The sequence below is a fragment of the Myotis davidii genome, unplaced genomic scaffold (assembly GCF_000327345.1).
Source record: "Myotis davidii unplaced genomic scaffold, ASM32734v1 scaffold93, whole genome shotgun sequence".
Lineage (NCBI taxonomy): Eukaryota > Metazoa > Chordata > Mammalia > Chiroptera > Vespertilionidae > Myotis > Myotis davidii.
In genome coordinates this window covers 1,958,760-1,971,330 of record NW_006292095.1, presented here as the reverse complement: position 1 = coordinate 1,971,330, position 12,571 = coordinate 1,958,760, and the positions used below count along the sequence as shown (strand labels likewise).

The 12,571-nt window shown below is 37.2% G+C and overlaps 1 protein-coding gene across 2 annotated transcripts in view; it reads right to left on the bottom strand.

The window, feature by feature from the left end:
- KAT6A (K(lysine) acetyltransferase 6A) overlaps window positions 1–12,571 on the bottom strand; it is a 119,785-nt gene that overhangs the window by 28,692 nt on the left and 78,522 nt on the right. For both annotated transcript variants that reach the window (XM_006765539.2, XM_006765540.2), the window contains exon 9: window positions 5,385–5,500. In XM_006765539.2, coding sequence (XP_006765602.1) covers window positions 5,385–5,500 — 116 coding nt within the window. The remainder of the gene's footprint in view (window positions 1–5,384; window positions 5,501–12,571) is intronic.

The window sequence follows — 12,571 nt, the reverse complement described above, 5'->3', positions numbered from 1 at the left end:
TGGGGGGGGGGGGGAGGTAGAAGTGCAGATAGGAATGGAGAGAAAGGAAGGAAAGAAATGGAAGGAAAGGAAGGAAAAGAAGGAAATAATGAAGAAAGGAAAGGAAAAGAGCTAGTGAGTGACAGGCTATAACTTTCTCCGGGTTATGGTAAAGATAAATGCCAACTTTAAAAGCATCTAATTAAACTTTCAGGTCTCAGTACATGAAAATAAAATGCAATTTATTTCCTAAGGTCTATGTGAGAAGCATAATTTTTTTAAAAGCTCTATTAGGTAAACAAGTTGTTTAAGACAACATCAGAAAAAATGAAATCTCTGAGAAAATTACTGCCAAGTCTTATCAGGTAAATTATGAATTCATGCTATTTCTTTGGAATAATAAGATGTAAAGCATTTTATTGATGAGTAAAAAAAACCAACTTTAGCCGAAACCGGTTTAGCTCAGTGGATAGAGCGTCGGCCTGCGGACTGAAGGGTCCCGGGTTCGATTCCGGTCAAGGGCATGTACCTGGGTTGCGGACATATCCCCAGCAGGGGATGTGCAGGAGGCAGCTGATCGATGTTTCTAACTTTCTATCTCTCTCTCCCTTCCTCTCTGTAAAAATCAATAAAATATATTTTAAAAAAAACCAACTTTAGCAAATCTTATTATATGAAAAACAATAAAGTAAAAAGAAGCAGAATCATGATCTACTTCATTCCAATTCATTCTTGCTGGAAACATTTTAAAAGCCTCTTACTTTACTATAATCAGGCCCACTGGGATAATACTGCTAATCTAAAGGGAATCATCTGATAAAAGTCCTGAAAAAACAAAGTGTTTTTCTAGTAATAGTACCAATAACTGCAGTTCTGTCAATGAAAAAAATACATCATCAAGAACGAACATTAGATCACATGAAATAAAGTGTAGTTATGGAGATTAGGAATACTCCTAACCCTAGAGAATATTACTGGATGCTGCTTTTGTCATCTTCCTGACGGCACCTTAGATTTGATTATCAAATAGGGGTGTGGTTGCTCTGATCAACTTCATCATGGGGTGTAGCTCCACACTTGAAATTTATTCTAAAGTAAGTCACTATGTTGACACCCTAGCCTGTGAAGTTAGGGCTGTGCTACAGCTGTGTGCTTTGGAAGCACTGCTTCCCTTACTTCTACAATGATGCAAATATTCTTCCCAGGAATTCCTTCATGGCTTTTAACATTGCCCAACATAGTAGCATTTTATATGGCCTTCATAATAGATTAACTTGTAGTAAAATTTTAATACCATAATAAAAATTATAACAAATATCACTTGAATCAAAGGTAATGAATAAGCCCTGGCTGGTTTGGTTCAGTGGGTAGAGTGTCGGCCTGCGGACTGAAAGATCCCAGTTCAATTCCAGTGAAGGGCACATGCCTGGGTTGCAGGCTCGTTCCCCAATAAGAGGCAGGCAGGAGGCAGCCAATCAATAATTCTCTCTCATCATTGATGTTTCTATCTCTCTCTCCCTCTCCCTTCCTCTCTGAAATCAATAAAAATATATATTTTTAAAAAGGTAATGAATGGCACCAGCTACATGAGAACAAGCTAGGTACAGATGCTACATGGAATAGTGCAAGCACAGTGGTTAAAGGCTATGGCTATATGGAAGAGAAAAGTGAGATTAAATCTTGGTTCTGACACTTTAAACTGTATGATCTTGAGTAAGGTTGCTGGGCCCTGGTCTATAAAACAAAAATAGTAATATCCACCTTACAGAATTACTCCAGAAATGTTTAATTCAGTACCAAGCTCAACAAATGGTAAATAGAGCTGCTATTATTTATAATTAGTACTATGAATATTTTTATTCTCCTTGCATCCATTTTACTCCATCATTTAATGGTCATTCAAAGACTTTAAGAATGTATTCTTCAGTAACAGGAGCTACATACACATAATCTATACCAACGGTTGCCAACCTGTGGTCTGCAAGGTCTGAAAGGTTGGCGACTGCTGAACAATGAATCAAGTTAGGGACAGGATCAAAAGGTTAAGGAAACTTCCTAAGCTACTCAATTATGTGGGAATCTGCCTAGGATCTCAATATGATCTCGTAGCAAAGAGGTTATTATGAAGCTAAGCTCTAAACAGCTCAGGAGTAGATGATATGCCATCATTACAGTAACTCCTCTGTCATGTTTTTGTTACTGGGAGAGAGGGGCTCTCTGTGAACCTGTCTACCATGTATGAGCATCACATGGCCCTATTGAAGAAATTCAGGGTTAAAACTCTAATTTAACTCTTCAACATCTGATACTGAATCATACCACTCCAAATGAAGTACTACTATTGCTTTATTGTTGTTTCACTTTGTTTTGTTTTAAGTCAGGGATGCAAGATTACTTAATATACAATGCATACACAGCCCTGGACCATACTGCTCAGTGGTTACAGAGTGTTCGCCCTCACACCAAAGGATCTCGGGTTCAATTCCCGGTCAAGGGCATGTGCCTGGATTTTGGGTTTGCGTGCGGAAGGCAACCAGTCGATATGACTCTCTCATATCAATGTTTCTCTCTCTGTCTCTGTCTCTCTCTCTCCCCCACTCCCTCCCTTCCTTCCACTCTCTCTGAAAAGCAATGGAAAAAATATCCTCTTGTAAGAATTAAAAAACAACAAACAAATAAAAAACAATGCACACGCAAATGTTTGGCATTATGGGAGATAATGCTTAATTCCACTTTCCAAAAGATATTTTCCTCTTGTGATCTTTTTGTTTGTTTGCTCTAATTGTCCTCTTTTTTACGTGCATTGGAATCTGGAATTTTTTAACGTGTTTAAAACCTTTAAAAAATAATTTATACATAATTTAACACAGAATGATAAAGTCATTAATAAAGTTAAGGATACAGAATTATTATTTGGAAAACACAGTATCTCTAAACATTTTCGTCAACTCAAGTTTAAAAGAACTCAGAAGTAAAACAAGACAAAACTCATTTAAATAGATATATGTAATTCTTTTGCCTGGCAGGTGTGGCTCCGTAGTTGAGCATTGACCTATGAACCAGGAGGTCATGGTTTGATTCTCTAGTCAGCGCACATGCCCAGATTGTGGGCTCGATCCCTAATAGGGGGCATGCAGGAGGCAGCTGATCAAAGTTTCTCTTTCATTACTGATGTTTATACATCTCTCTCACTCCCTCTCCCTTTCTCTCTGAAATCAATAAAAATATATTTTTTAAAGATTAAATATAGTTTTATTTAAAAATGCAACCAAGATAATTATGAATTCAAAGACAGAAAAAAAGTCACAATTATTAAAGAACCTATAAAAGTACAGAATCTTTTCTGGTGAAAATTTCAGGGAAACCTCCACAATGAATAAGAAAATATATAGAAAATGTCTAAAATTCTATTTAAAGTTGATGAATTTTTATAGCTCCTGTCCTACTGCTGCTCTCTGATTCCTATTATACTTGTTATTTTTCTGCTAGCAATGTTTATTCCTTCACTGAAAACCAATTCCCTGAAACCTGATTAAGAAATCTGGTTTTAGTGATAATCTCATCAAAACAAAATGTAACATTCTTAATGAAGCCTTTTAACAACCTTGACAACAGCTTCATGGTTCAATTCTTATCAATACTCTTGATAAGCAAGTGCTAAGACTGACTCTATTTCCATTCCTGAATCAATTGATTTCCTCTCTTCCCCCTGAGTAGAAGAGACAAGGTACCTGTGGTATCAGTATCTATACCACAAACCCTAAAACAGTTGATACACACATTGAACAAGCTTTCTTTTCTAAGTTGAGCACTCTTGTAGTAATGTGCATAGTTTGCAAAGAAAAGAGCTCACTAATAAATGGTAATATTTTATTTTAAACCTAATGAAGAAATTAATCCCTCAGCATATTTCATCTTGGCTATTCAGAACTCCTAAGGAGTAAGTTGTCTTTAATACCTGAGTTCTATAGGTAGTTGAGAAATTTTCTGTTCTCTTTTAAAATATATGTCATTATATATATATATATATTTATAATCTTTTAACAATCTCAGATTGTTGTTATTCCATGATATAAATAGAACGCTGCTTTGAAGACCTACCACAGTGTTTAGGGCTAACAGACCTTGTAATAAATGGCTCTCAACTGCTGTTTCATGAGCTTGTGTGTTAGTTTCCTGGAGTTTCACTTTCTCTTCTGATTTTTTTCCTTTTCTTTTTTTCTTTTCTCACTGAGGTCTGTCTGTAATAACATTCTCACTCCTATTTTTCTATTTCTGCTAGACTTGGAAACTAGACAACAATTTATATAAAAAGAAAATGTAAAAAAAATACTGAGTTTTCATTTTTTAACAAATATACTGGCCTTTTCCCACCTCCCTGGAAATAACCCATGTTAAAGCACTCTACATAATGTAAGCCACTAAATGAATTCATGTTGTTATAATTATTTTTGCTAATATTTTGGACAAGCAATGTTACTAGATAGGTAAAAAGTCATACAATGAGTACTTTGAATATGAGTTTAACCCACAGAGCACCATAATTTATTATTCCTTACAACAACCTGTTAAATAGCAAACTGTGGCATAATTTACAGATTAAAGAGAGCATTAATGTAGTAGACTGCTATACTTCAAAATGGTAACCATGTTTAATTTTCTTATCAAATCTTATTTTTCAACTCTTTTAATTTAAACCATACATAATAATAACTGACATTATTGAGCACTTACCATTTTCTAAGGGATTTACATGTTTTAATCCATGCAATGTTCACAACAAATCCTATGAGGTCAGTACTATTATTATACCCATTTTAAAGATGAGGAAACTGAGGCAGAGTTGGGTAACTTCTAAGGGCACTTATGTGTCACAGTTGAATCATGAAACAATTTGGCTCTACTGAACACAATGCCTCATTCCAAAAATCTGTCAACTGATCAATTTTTGTATCTGGAAACCTGAGTTATTTATATATAATTTATCCAATTATTTCTGGAGGGAAAAACATTAAGTCTGTTAAATTATAAAAATTTAGATAAAAGGCTACTCGGTGAAACTTTACTTATGGATAAGTATAAGAATCTCTTTCTCTCTTTTAATTCTTAGTGTGAGTAATATAAAGGCAAATTGTCTTAAAGAAAAAAACGTTCCCCTTTCATTATGACCATGTGTCGGGTTTCCAATTTTAAATATCAGCTTTTGGGCAAATTACAGGAAAACAAATCTAAAGGCGACTAGGATTAAGTGACTGCCAAAGTATGCTGCTATTACAGACATTTAAAAGCCACTAGTTTCTTCAAATGTAAAAAGATGAAATAGACTAAAATGTCCCGAGGATCCCTTCTAGAACTGAAGTTCTATGAATTGAAAAATAGAAGGTAAAGGGTCTCTCAAAACATACCTTGAGTATTCTTGAGGATATGGGGAAGAGTACCAGGTGTGAATTTCATATTTCCCAAACTCAATTACAGAGGGACAGCGGACTTGTGGATCAGGGGGGCCAGTCACTCCAACTTTCTGTGCAGGCAAAAAACACATTACAAAATTTAACTAAATTAAATACACTGAGACAGATAACAAAGCAAAAAACAATCTGAATCTAAATTTGTCTTCTCAAAATTCCATGGGAGAACAAAAGAGCCAAGAACAAGCTAACAAGTTTTGAAAAAGTTGTATTATTTCTTAACCAGAGCACCCAAATGAAAAACAAAAATGCTGATAAATCTTAGAGCCTAATATGGTTGGTGTCACTGGATTTCCATGTTTAATAATACTGTGAATCCTTTCCTCAACTAAACTCATGCCCTTAATGACTTAGTTATTAAAGAGAAACTGCTGGAACAGACATATATCTAATACATATATAGATATATGGTGCCTCACTGACAACAGAAATGACCTGTGAGCACATGTGAGCACATACAGAAAAAAATGATTGTCTGGTTTGGGAACATAGGTATTTAAGAACAATAAAAAAAGAATATGGCAAAACAAATATCAAAAGTCTTCATTTTGCACTGCCCATAAAATTCCCTTCAGAAGTAGCTCTTCATAGATTTGACCAAAGAAAAAAATACTCCGCTATACACATATTGTTATCTCTTTTATCTACTTTGTATTTATAATAAAAACAACCTCGCCTTAGCTGGTTTGGCTCAGTGGATAGAGTAGCGGCCTGCGGACTAAAAGGTTCCCGGTATAATTCTGGTCAAGGGCACATGCCTGGGTTGCGGGCTCAGTCCCCAGTTGGGGGTGTGCAGGAGGCAGCTGATCAATGATTCTCTCTCATCATTGATGTTTCTCTCTCTCTCCCCCTCTCCCTTCCTCTCTGAAATCCATAAAAATATATTTAAAAATAAAAAATTATAAACAACCTTTATGCTCTCATCCCTGCAATAATCTAAATAACTCTACACTTTCTAAAAATAACTTGTAAAGCCTTTATGACTTCCATACCAGCATTTCCAATATAAGTCATTGTTAAGGACTATAAAGGTCAGGTAATTTGATTTTCTCTACACCTAATATAGCAACATATTCATATATACATAGGTGTGTATATTATGTACATAACAAATGTGTATGTATATGCATATTTGTCATGGATACTCTACAAACATTAACTTACTTGAAAAAAAAATGGGCCCTGGCTGGGTGGCTCAGTTGTTTGGAGCAACGTTCCATGCACCAAAAAGGTTGTGGATTTGATTCCCAGTTGGGGCACATACCCAGGTTGCAGGTTTGATTCGGGTCAGGGGGTATATGGCAGGCAACTGATCAATGTTCCTCTCTCATATGGATGTCCCCCCAACCCCTAAAATTAATACACAGATCCTCAGGTGAGGATTTTAAATGTTTTTTAAAAAGAAAAAGGTAGAGAAATTTTAAAAGTCCCTTGTTGGAGCCTATTGATAGACAGCGCCATGCGTGTGAGCGCACACACACCCCTCTACAAAACTGAAAAGATCAGAGCTTTTTATTCACTTTTTAAATAGAAATTCATTTAAGGAAGAAGCCTCTTCACCACATCTCATTTGAACACTCTCGCTGGTCTTTCTGTTTTCTTTTCTAAAAAGCCAGGGGACTTATCTCAGGTTTCATACTGGAATAAAGCCAAGTGAAACCTCAACCTCTTCCTTAGACACCTCAAAACAAAAGACAAACATTTATTAAGTTGGATGAATTGTGTTATGACACAAAGGCATACTGGAAATATCTTCCAAAGGCAAAAATCATAAGGAAATAGATAAGACCGGGTTAAAATAAGGTATTTTCATTTCTCAAAACCAAAATAGAACTTTGTAGGTTTTAAAAACATTGTTCTTTAAACTACATTCCAGAATCAAGTATTCCAATTAATAAAGTTTTATCTTTTATTAATTATAAGCTATCTTCACAGCTCAAAATAACCAGAGTCAAGTATTCTAATTAATAAAGTTATATCTTTTATTAATCAACCTATCTTCACAGCTCAAAATAATAAGAACAGTATAGAAAATATCAGAATTACCACGTATCAGAAACTAGATCTAATTTCCTGAGTCAAGGATCAAACAGGAAGCACAAAAGTTGAAATCATGCACCTGCTGCAGCACTGCCTGTTGTTTGGTAGCTTTCCCATCAGCTGCCCGTGGCTCTTCCAGGTGGATGCCTGATGTGAAATTGGTTATCCAATTCCAGTATAACTGCTTGCACATCACCGCAACGAAGAGAGTCTGTGTAAAATGAGCCTCGCAGCAGGTTTCCCCACTCCCTCACCTACTCTCACCTTTGTGCACTGTAAAAATGTCTGGCACATGCGCTCATCCACCTCTGTCCTCCACCACCTCCAATTCCCTGGTGAGTTTCCTGAGCAAGTGTGTTTCCCTTTACTAAGGTTTAGAACAGTGATGGCGAACCTTTTGAGCTCGGCGTGTCTGCATTTTTAAAAACCCTAACTTAACTCTGGTGCTGTGTCACATATAGAAATTTTTTGATATTTGCCACCATAGTAAAACAAAGACTTATATTTGTGATATTTACTTTATATATTTAAATGCCATTTAACAAAGAAAAATCAACCAAAAAAATGAGTTCGCATGTTACCTCTGACACACCTGTCATAGGTTCGCCATCACTGGTTTAGAAGTTAACAAAGGCTCTATGCTGTGAAGAAGCAAAAGCTGCATCTAAATCAGTCATTAACCCAGTCCTTGCCAAAGTCAAATTGTCAATCTGAATTACAAATCACCTCGGGTAAGCCTTTATATTTTTAAGTTTCAGCCAAAATACTCTTTTGTTAAACACTCAACTTTCCAAAACAGCAGATACCTGATATAATTGAGAGCACAAAATATTTTTTAAAACTGTTAATTCAGGTTCTGCTACTTTGTACCCTCCTCATTTGAATATGCCAAAAATTTTAAAAGATGACATATTCCAGGCCAGAATAGACTTTTTAATCTAAAAAAGTTAAGGGGGGCACTAAATGCATTAGTAATTGGGTTAAACCAAAAGATAATTTTAAATGTGCCTACTCTAGATAATGGAACTTTTATTAATAACAGTTTGTAAGAAAGATTATTACTCCTCTATAAAAACTCCACTGCCATTAAGTCACTTATCTAATTCCAATTTCCAATATACAGAGGCCACTCTTGTAATACCCTCAAATCCAGATCTAGTACAAATATGAAAATTACAATTCATGTAAATACAACCCTGCTGCTCCCTTCCCTTTGCCCTCCATTAGATAACTCCCTCTCGGCCTTCCTTCTCCATCTCCCCTGGGTAAACAAATGGCATTTTGAAGTGGGAGTGGAGGGTTATACTGCACCCTTATTATCAATATGAGAAGGTGAAATGTGGGGAAAAGAGATGTCTTTTTGGTATTTGAACATTTTCCCATAGAAACAGTATAATAAAAATAATTCCATCCATTTGGGATTAAAAGTTACATGATGAAAGAGATATGTAAGAATGAGTTCACATGCAACCAAATGGAGAGAGCATGAACTTAATAAGAGAATCAGCATTTATGGAACATGTACTGTGCCAGACTCTGCACCTTATATCACTATCTCATTGAATCCCCATAATCCATTCCTCATAGTAGAAAACAATGTGCTCACTTTATAGATAAGGGGGGAAAACACACGGCTCAGACAGGTTAAGAGGCAAAAACTTCCAGAACAGAAATATCAAGAGTAAAGCATAAAGAACAAAATGGGCAGAAGTGAGATAGGAAATATGGGTAGCCCTCAACTAATTAATGATTTGAATTCCAAAAGTCTGTATGTTTTTTTGAACTGAAACTTAATTTTCCAAAAAAAAAAAGAAAATGATGCTACAAGTACACAGAATTTTATCCAAAACTCTTGGAAGACAATGTGCTTTGGAATTCTGAATTTTTCTGATGTTAGGAAAGTATTACAATACATACTAGTATGTGTATCTTAAATCGACAACTCTTGTAGGATTCAGGGACACTCCATAAACTGATATCACTGATATTTCTTTAGCAAAACATTAATATTCACATTAAATGGGATAAGAATACATATAGTCTCATGTCAGTTCAAATCATGTTTGCCAACAATTGAGTTAAGTGAGATCTTATTGTAAGATGGGTTATAAATTTCTTTTTCATTCTGCAAAAAAGATACATAGATGGCCAATAAGTACATGAAAGATGCTCAACATAACTAATCATTAGGGAAAAGCAAATACAGACAATGAGATATGACTTCATACTCATTATAATGGCTACTATAAAAAAATAGAACAAAACAAAAAATCAGAGAACAGCAATTGTTTTACAAGGATGTGAAGAAAGTGTAACTCTTGTGCATTGCTGATGGAAATGTAAAATGGTGCAGCCACTGCTGGAAAACAGTATGGCAGTTTCTAAAAAAATAAAATTACTATTTGAATCAGCAAATTCACTCCTGGGTATATAAGAACGGAAAGCAGGAACTTGAATAGATATTTGTCCTCTCATGTTCACAACATCATTATTCACAACTAGAGGCCCATTGCACAGGGGGGGGAGGGGGGGGGACTGGTCCTCAGCCCAGCCTGCACCCTCCTCCAATCCAGAACTCCTGGGGGATATCCGACTGCCACTCGCAATCCAGGACTGCTGGCTCCTAACTGCTTGCCTGCCTGCCTGATCTCCCCTAACTGCTCCCCTGCTGGCCTGACTGCCCCTAACCGCCTCTGCCTCACCCTGCACCTGGAACCCAAAATTCCCTCCTCTCGCTGGTCGCAGACACCCGGGATCCAGGCTTCCCTCTCTCTGGCCAGCCACAGGTACACAGGACCCAGGCTGGCTTTGCCCAGACCGGCCACAGCCGCAGGCAACACTGGGGCAGGCGGCTTATCCCTCTCCCGGGCCACAGACCCAGCTGCTGGCGCCCGGGATCGCAGGGCGGGTGGTACATGCTACAGTATAGATGAACCTTGAAAACATGCTAAGTAAAATAAGCCAGACACAAATGGACAAATATCATACGATTCCACTTATATGAGGTCTATCTACAGCAGCCGTGGGCAAACTACGGCCCGCGGGCCGGATCCGGCCAGTTTGAAATGAATAAAACTAAAAAAAAAAAAAGACCATACCCTTTTATGTAATGATGTTTACTTTGAATTTATATTAGTTCACACAAACACTCCATCCATGCTTTTGTTCCGGCCCTCCGGTCCAGTTTAAGAACCCATTGTGGCCCCGAGTCAAAAAGTTTGCCCACCCCTGATTAAGTTCATAGGGACAGAAAGCAGAATGGTGATTGCCAGGGGCTGAGGGAGGAAGAAATGAGACATTTTTGTTTAATTGGCCATTCCGTCTCAGTTTCACTAATCTCTAAAAGTTTAAATATCCCAGGACTCCTCAAAGCTCTTTTCTTCTCTTTTGGTGATCCTATCTAGTCTCATTCCTTCAAATACCACCAACTTTCTGACAAGTCCTCAATTTAGATTTTTAGCTCAAACCTGTGTGTTGAATTCCAGACACATACATCCCACTGCTTGCTAGCTCCTCTCTTGAATGTGTTATAGCAAGCATGTCAAACTCGCAGCCCACAATGAATATTTTTGTGGCCCAGCCAATATAACGGTAAGAAATGTTTTAATAAAAATTTCATAACTTAATTTTTACAATATCCTGTTATACATAATTATTAATGAACTACAACATTCACTAATGACTGATTAATATAATCGTGTTGCATTCATTTCCCTTACGTGCCTTACTTGCAGGTAAACCATTTCTCTCCACTAATACTAGCAGTGAATATTTCAGCAGGCGATTGCCACGTCATTAGTCTTGGACTGACTTGTTTGGTGTGCGCAACAGGAAATATTTTGCTTTCAGAGAACAAGAAAATTAGGTTTATTTGCATTACGCTTATTAATTTGTGCAGTTATTCAGTGTTTGGTAAGTTAATGTTCAAGAAAAAAATAATTTTTATTAAAATGTTCTATTATTTTATGTTAACAATTACCCATTTATTTCAGCCCTTTGTATTCAGCATGTCTCTAGTGAAATAAACCTAAGTTCCTATGAAAATTGAAGCCTTTGTTTTTTTGCAGCCCACATAAACTTAAACCTTGTTTATTTTGCCCATGTTAGCCTTTGAGTTTGACATGCTTGTGTTATAGGAATCTCAAGTTCAACAGTCCAAAATCAAATTCCAAATCTTCTTTTCCCCAAACCTCTTCCTCTTGTATTCTCCTCCATCTCAATAAATGGCAACTTCCTCCACCAAGTGTGCTCTGGACGCTACTCCTTGTTTTCATAACCATCCAATCCAACAGCATATCCTAATATGGGTCTACCTTCAAAACATAATCAAGAATTCTAATTGACCACTACCACAATGATCCCCATCTCTCTCTCTTTCTCTTTTTAAAAAATATTTTTATTGATTTCAGAGAGGAAGGGAGGGAGACAGAGAGAGAGAGAAACATTAATGAGAATCACTGATCGGCTGCCTCCTGCACACCCCCTACTGGGGATCGAGCCCACAACCCAGGCATGTGCCCTTGACCAGAATCAAACCTGCGACAGTTCAGTCCTCAAGCTGACGCTCTATCCACTGAGCCAAACCAGCTCGGACTGATCCCTATCTCTTATGTGAATAATGCTAATAGCTTCCTAATTTCTTCCTGCTTTTGTATTTTCTCCTTTCAATCTACACAGAAACCAGGACAATCCTATCTAATAAAAGAGAAACATGGTAACTGGCGGATGACCACTACCCTTCCCACTGGCTAATCGGGGCAATATACAAATTAACTGCCAGCCAAGATGGCGGCCGGCAGCCAGGCAGCTTGAAACTAACATGAGGCTTGCTTGCTTCAGTGACGGAAAACTCCAACGTTCACCGCTTGCTGCGGCAGGCCTCTGAGCTGCAACTCTAAGCAACTATGTAACAAATATAGAAGCTAAACAAAACCCCAGAAACTGGCTTTAGTCCGCCAGGCTACAGCCAGCAGGATTGCAACATTGTATGCAAAGGCCAGAAACCTACTTTCAGCAGCAGAGGCCTAAGAGCTGGAGCCAAGCCTCAAAGCTAAAGCTGACCCAGAATAATAAAAAAAAAAACT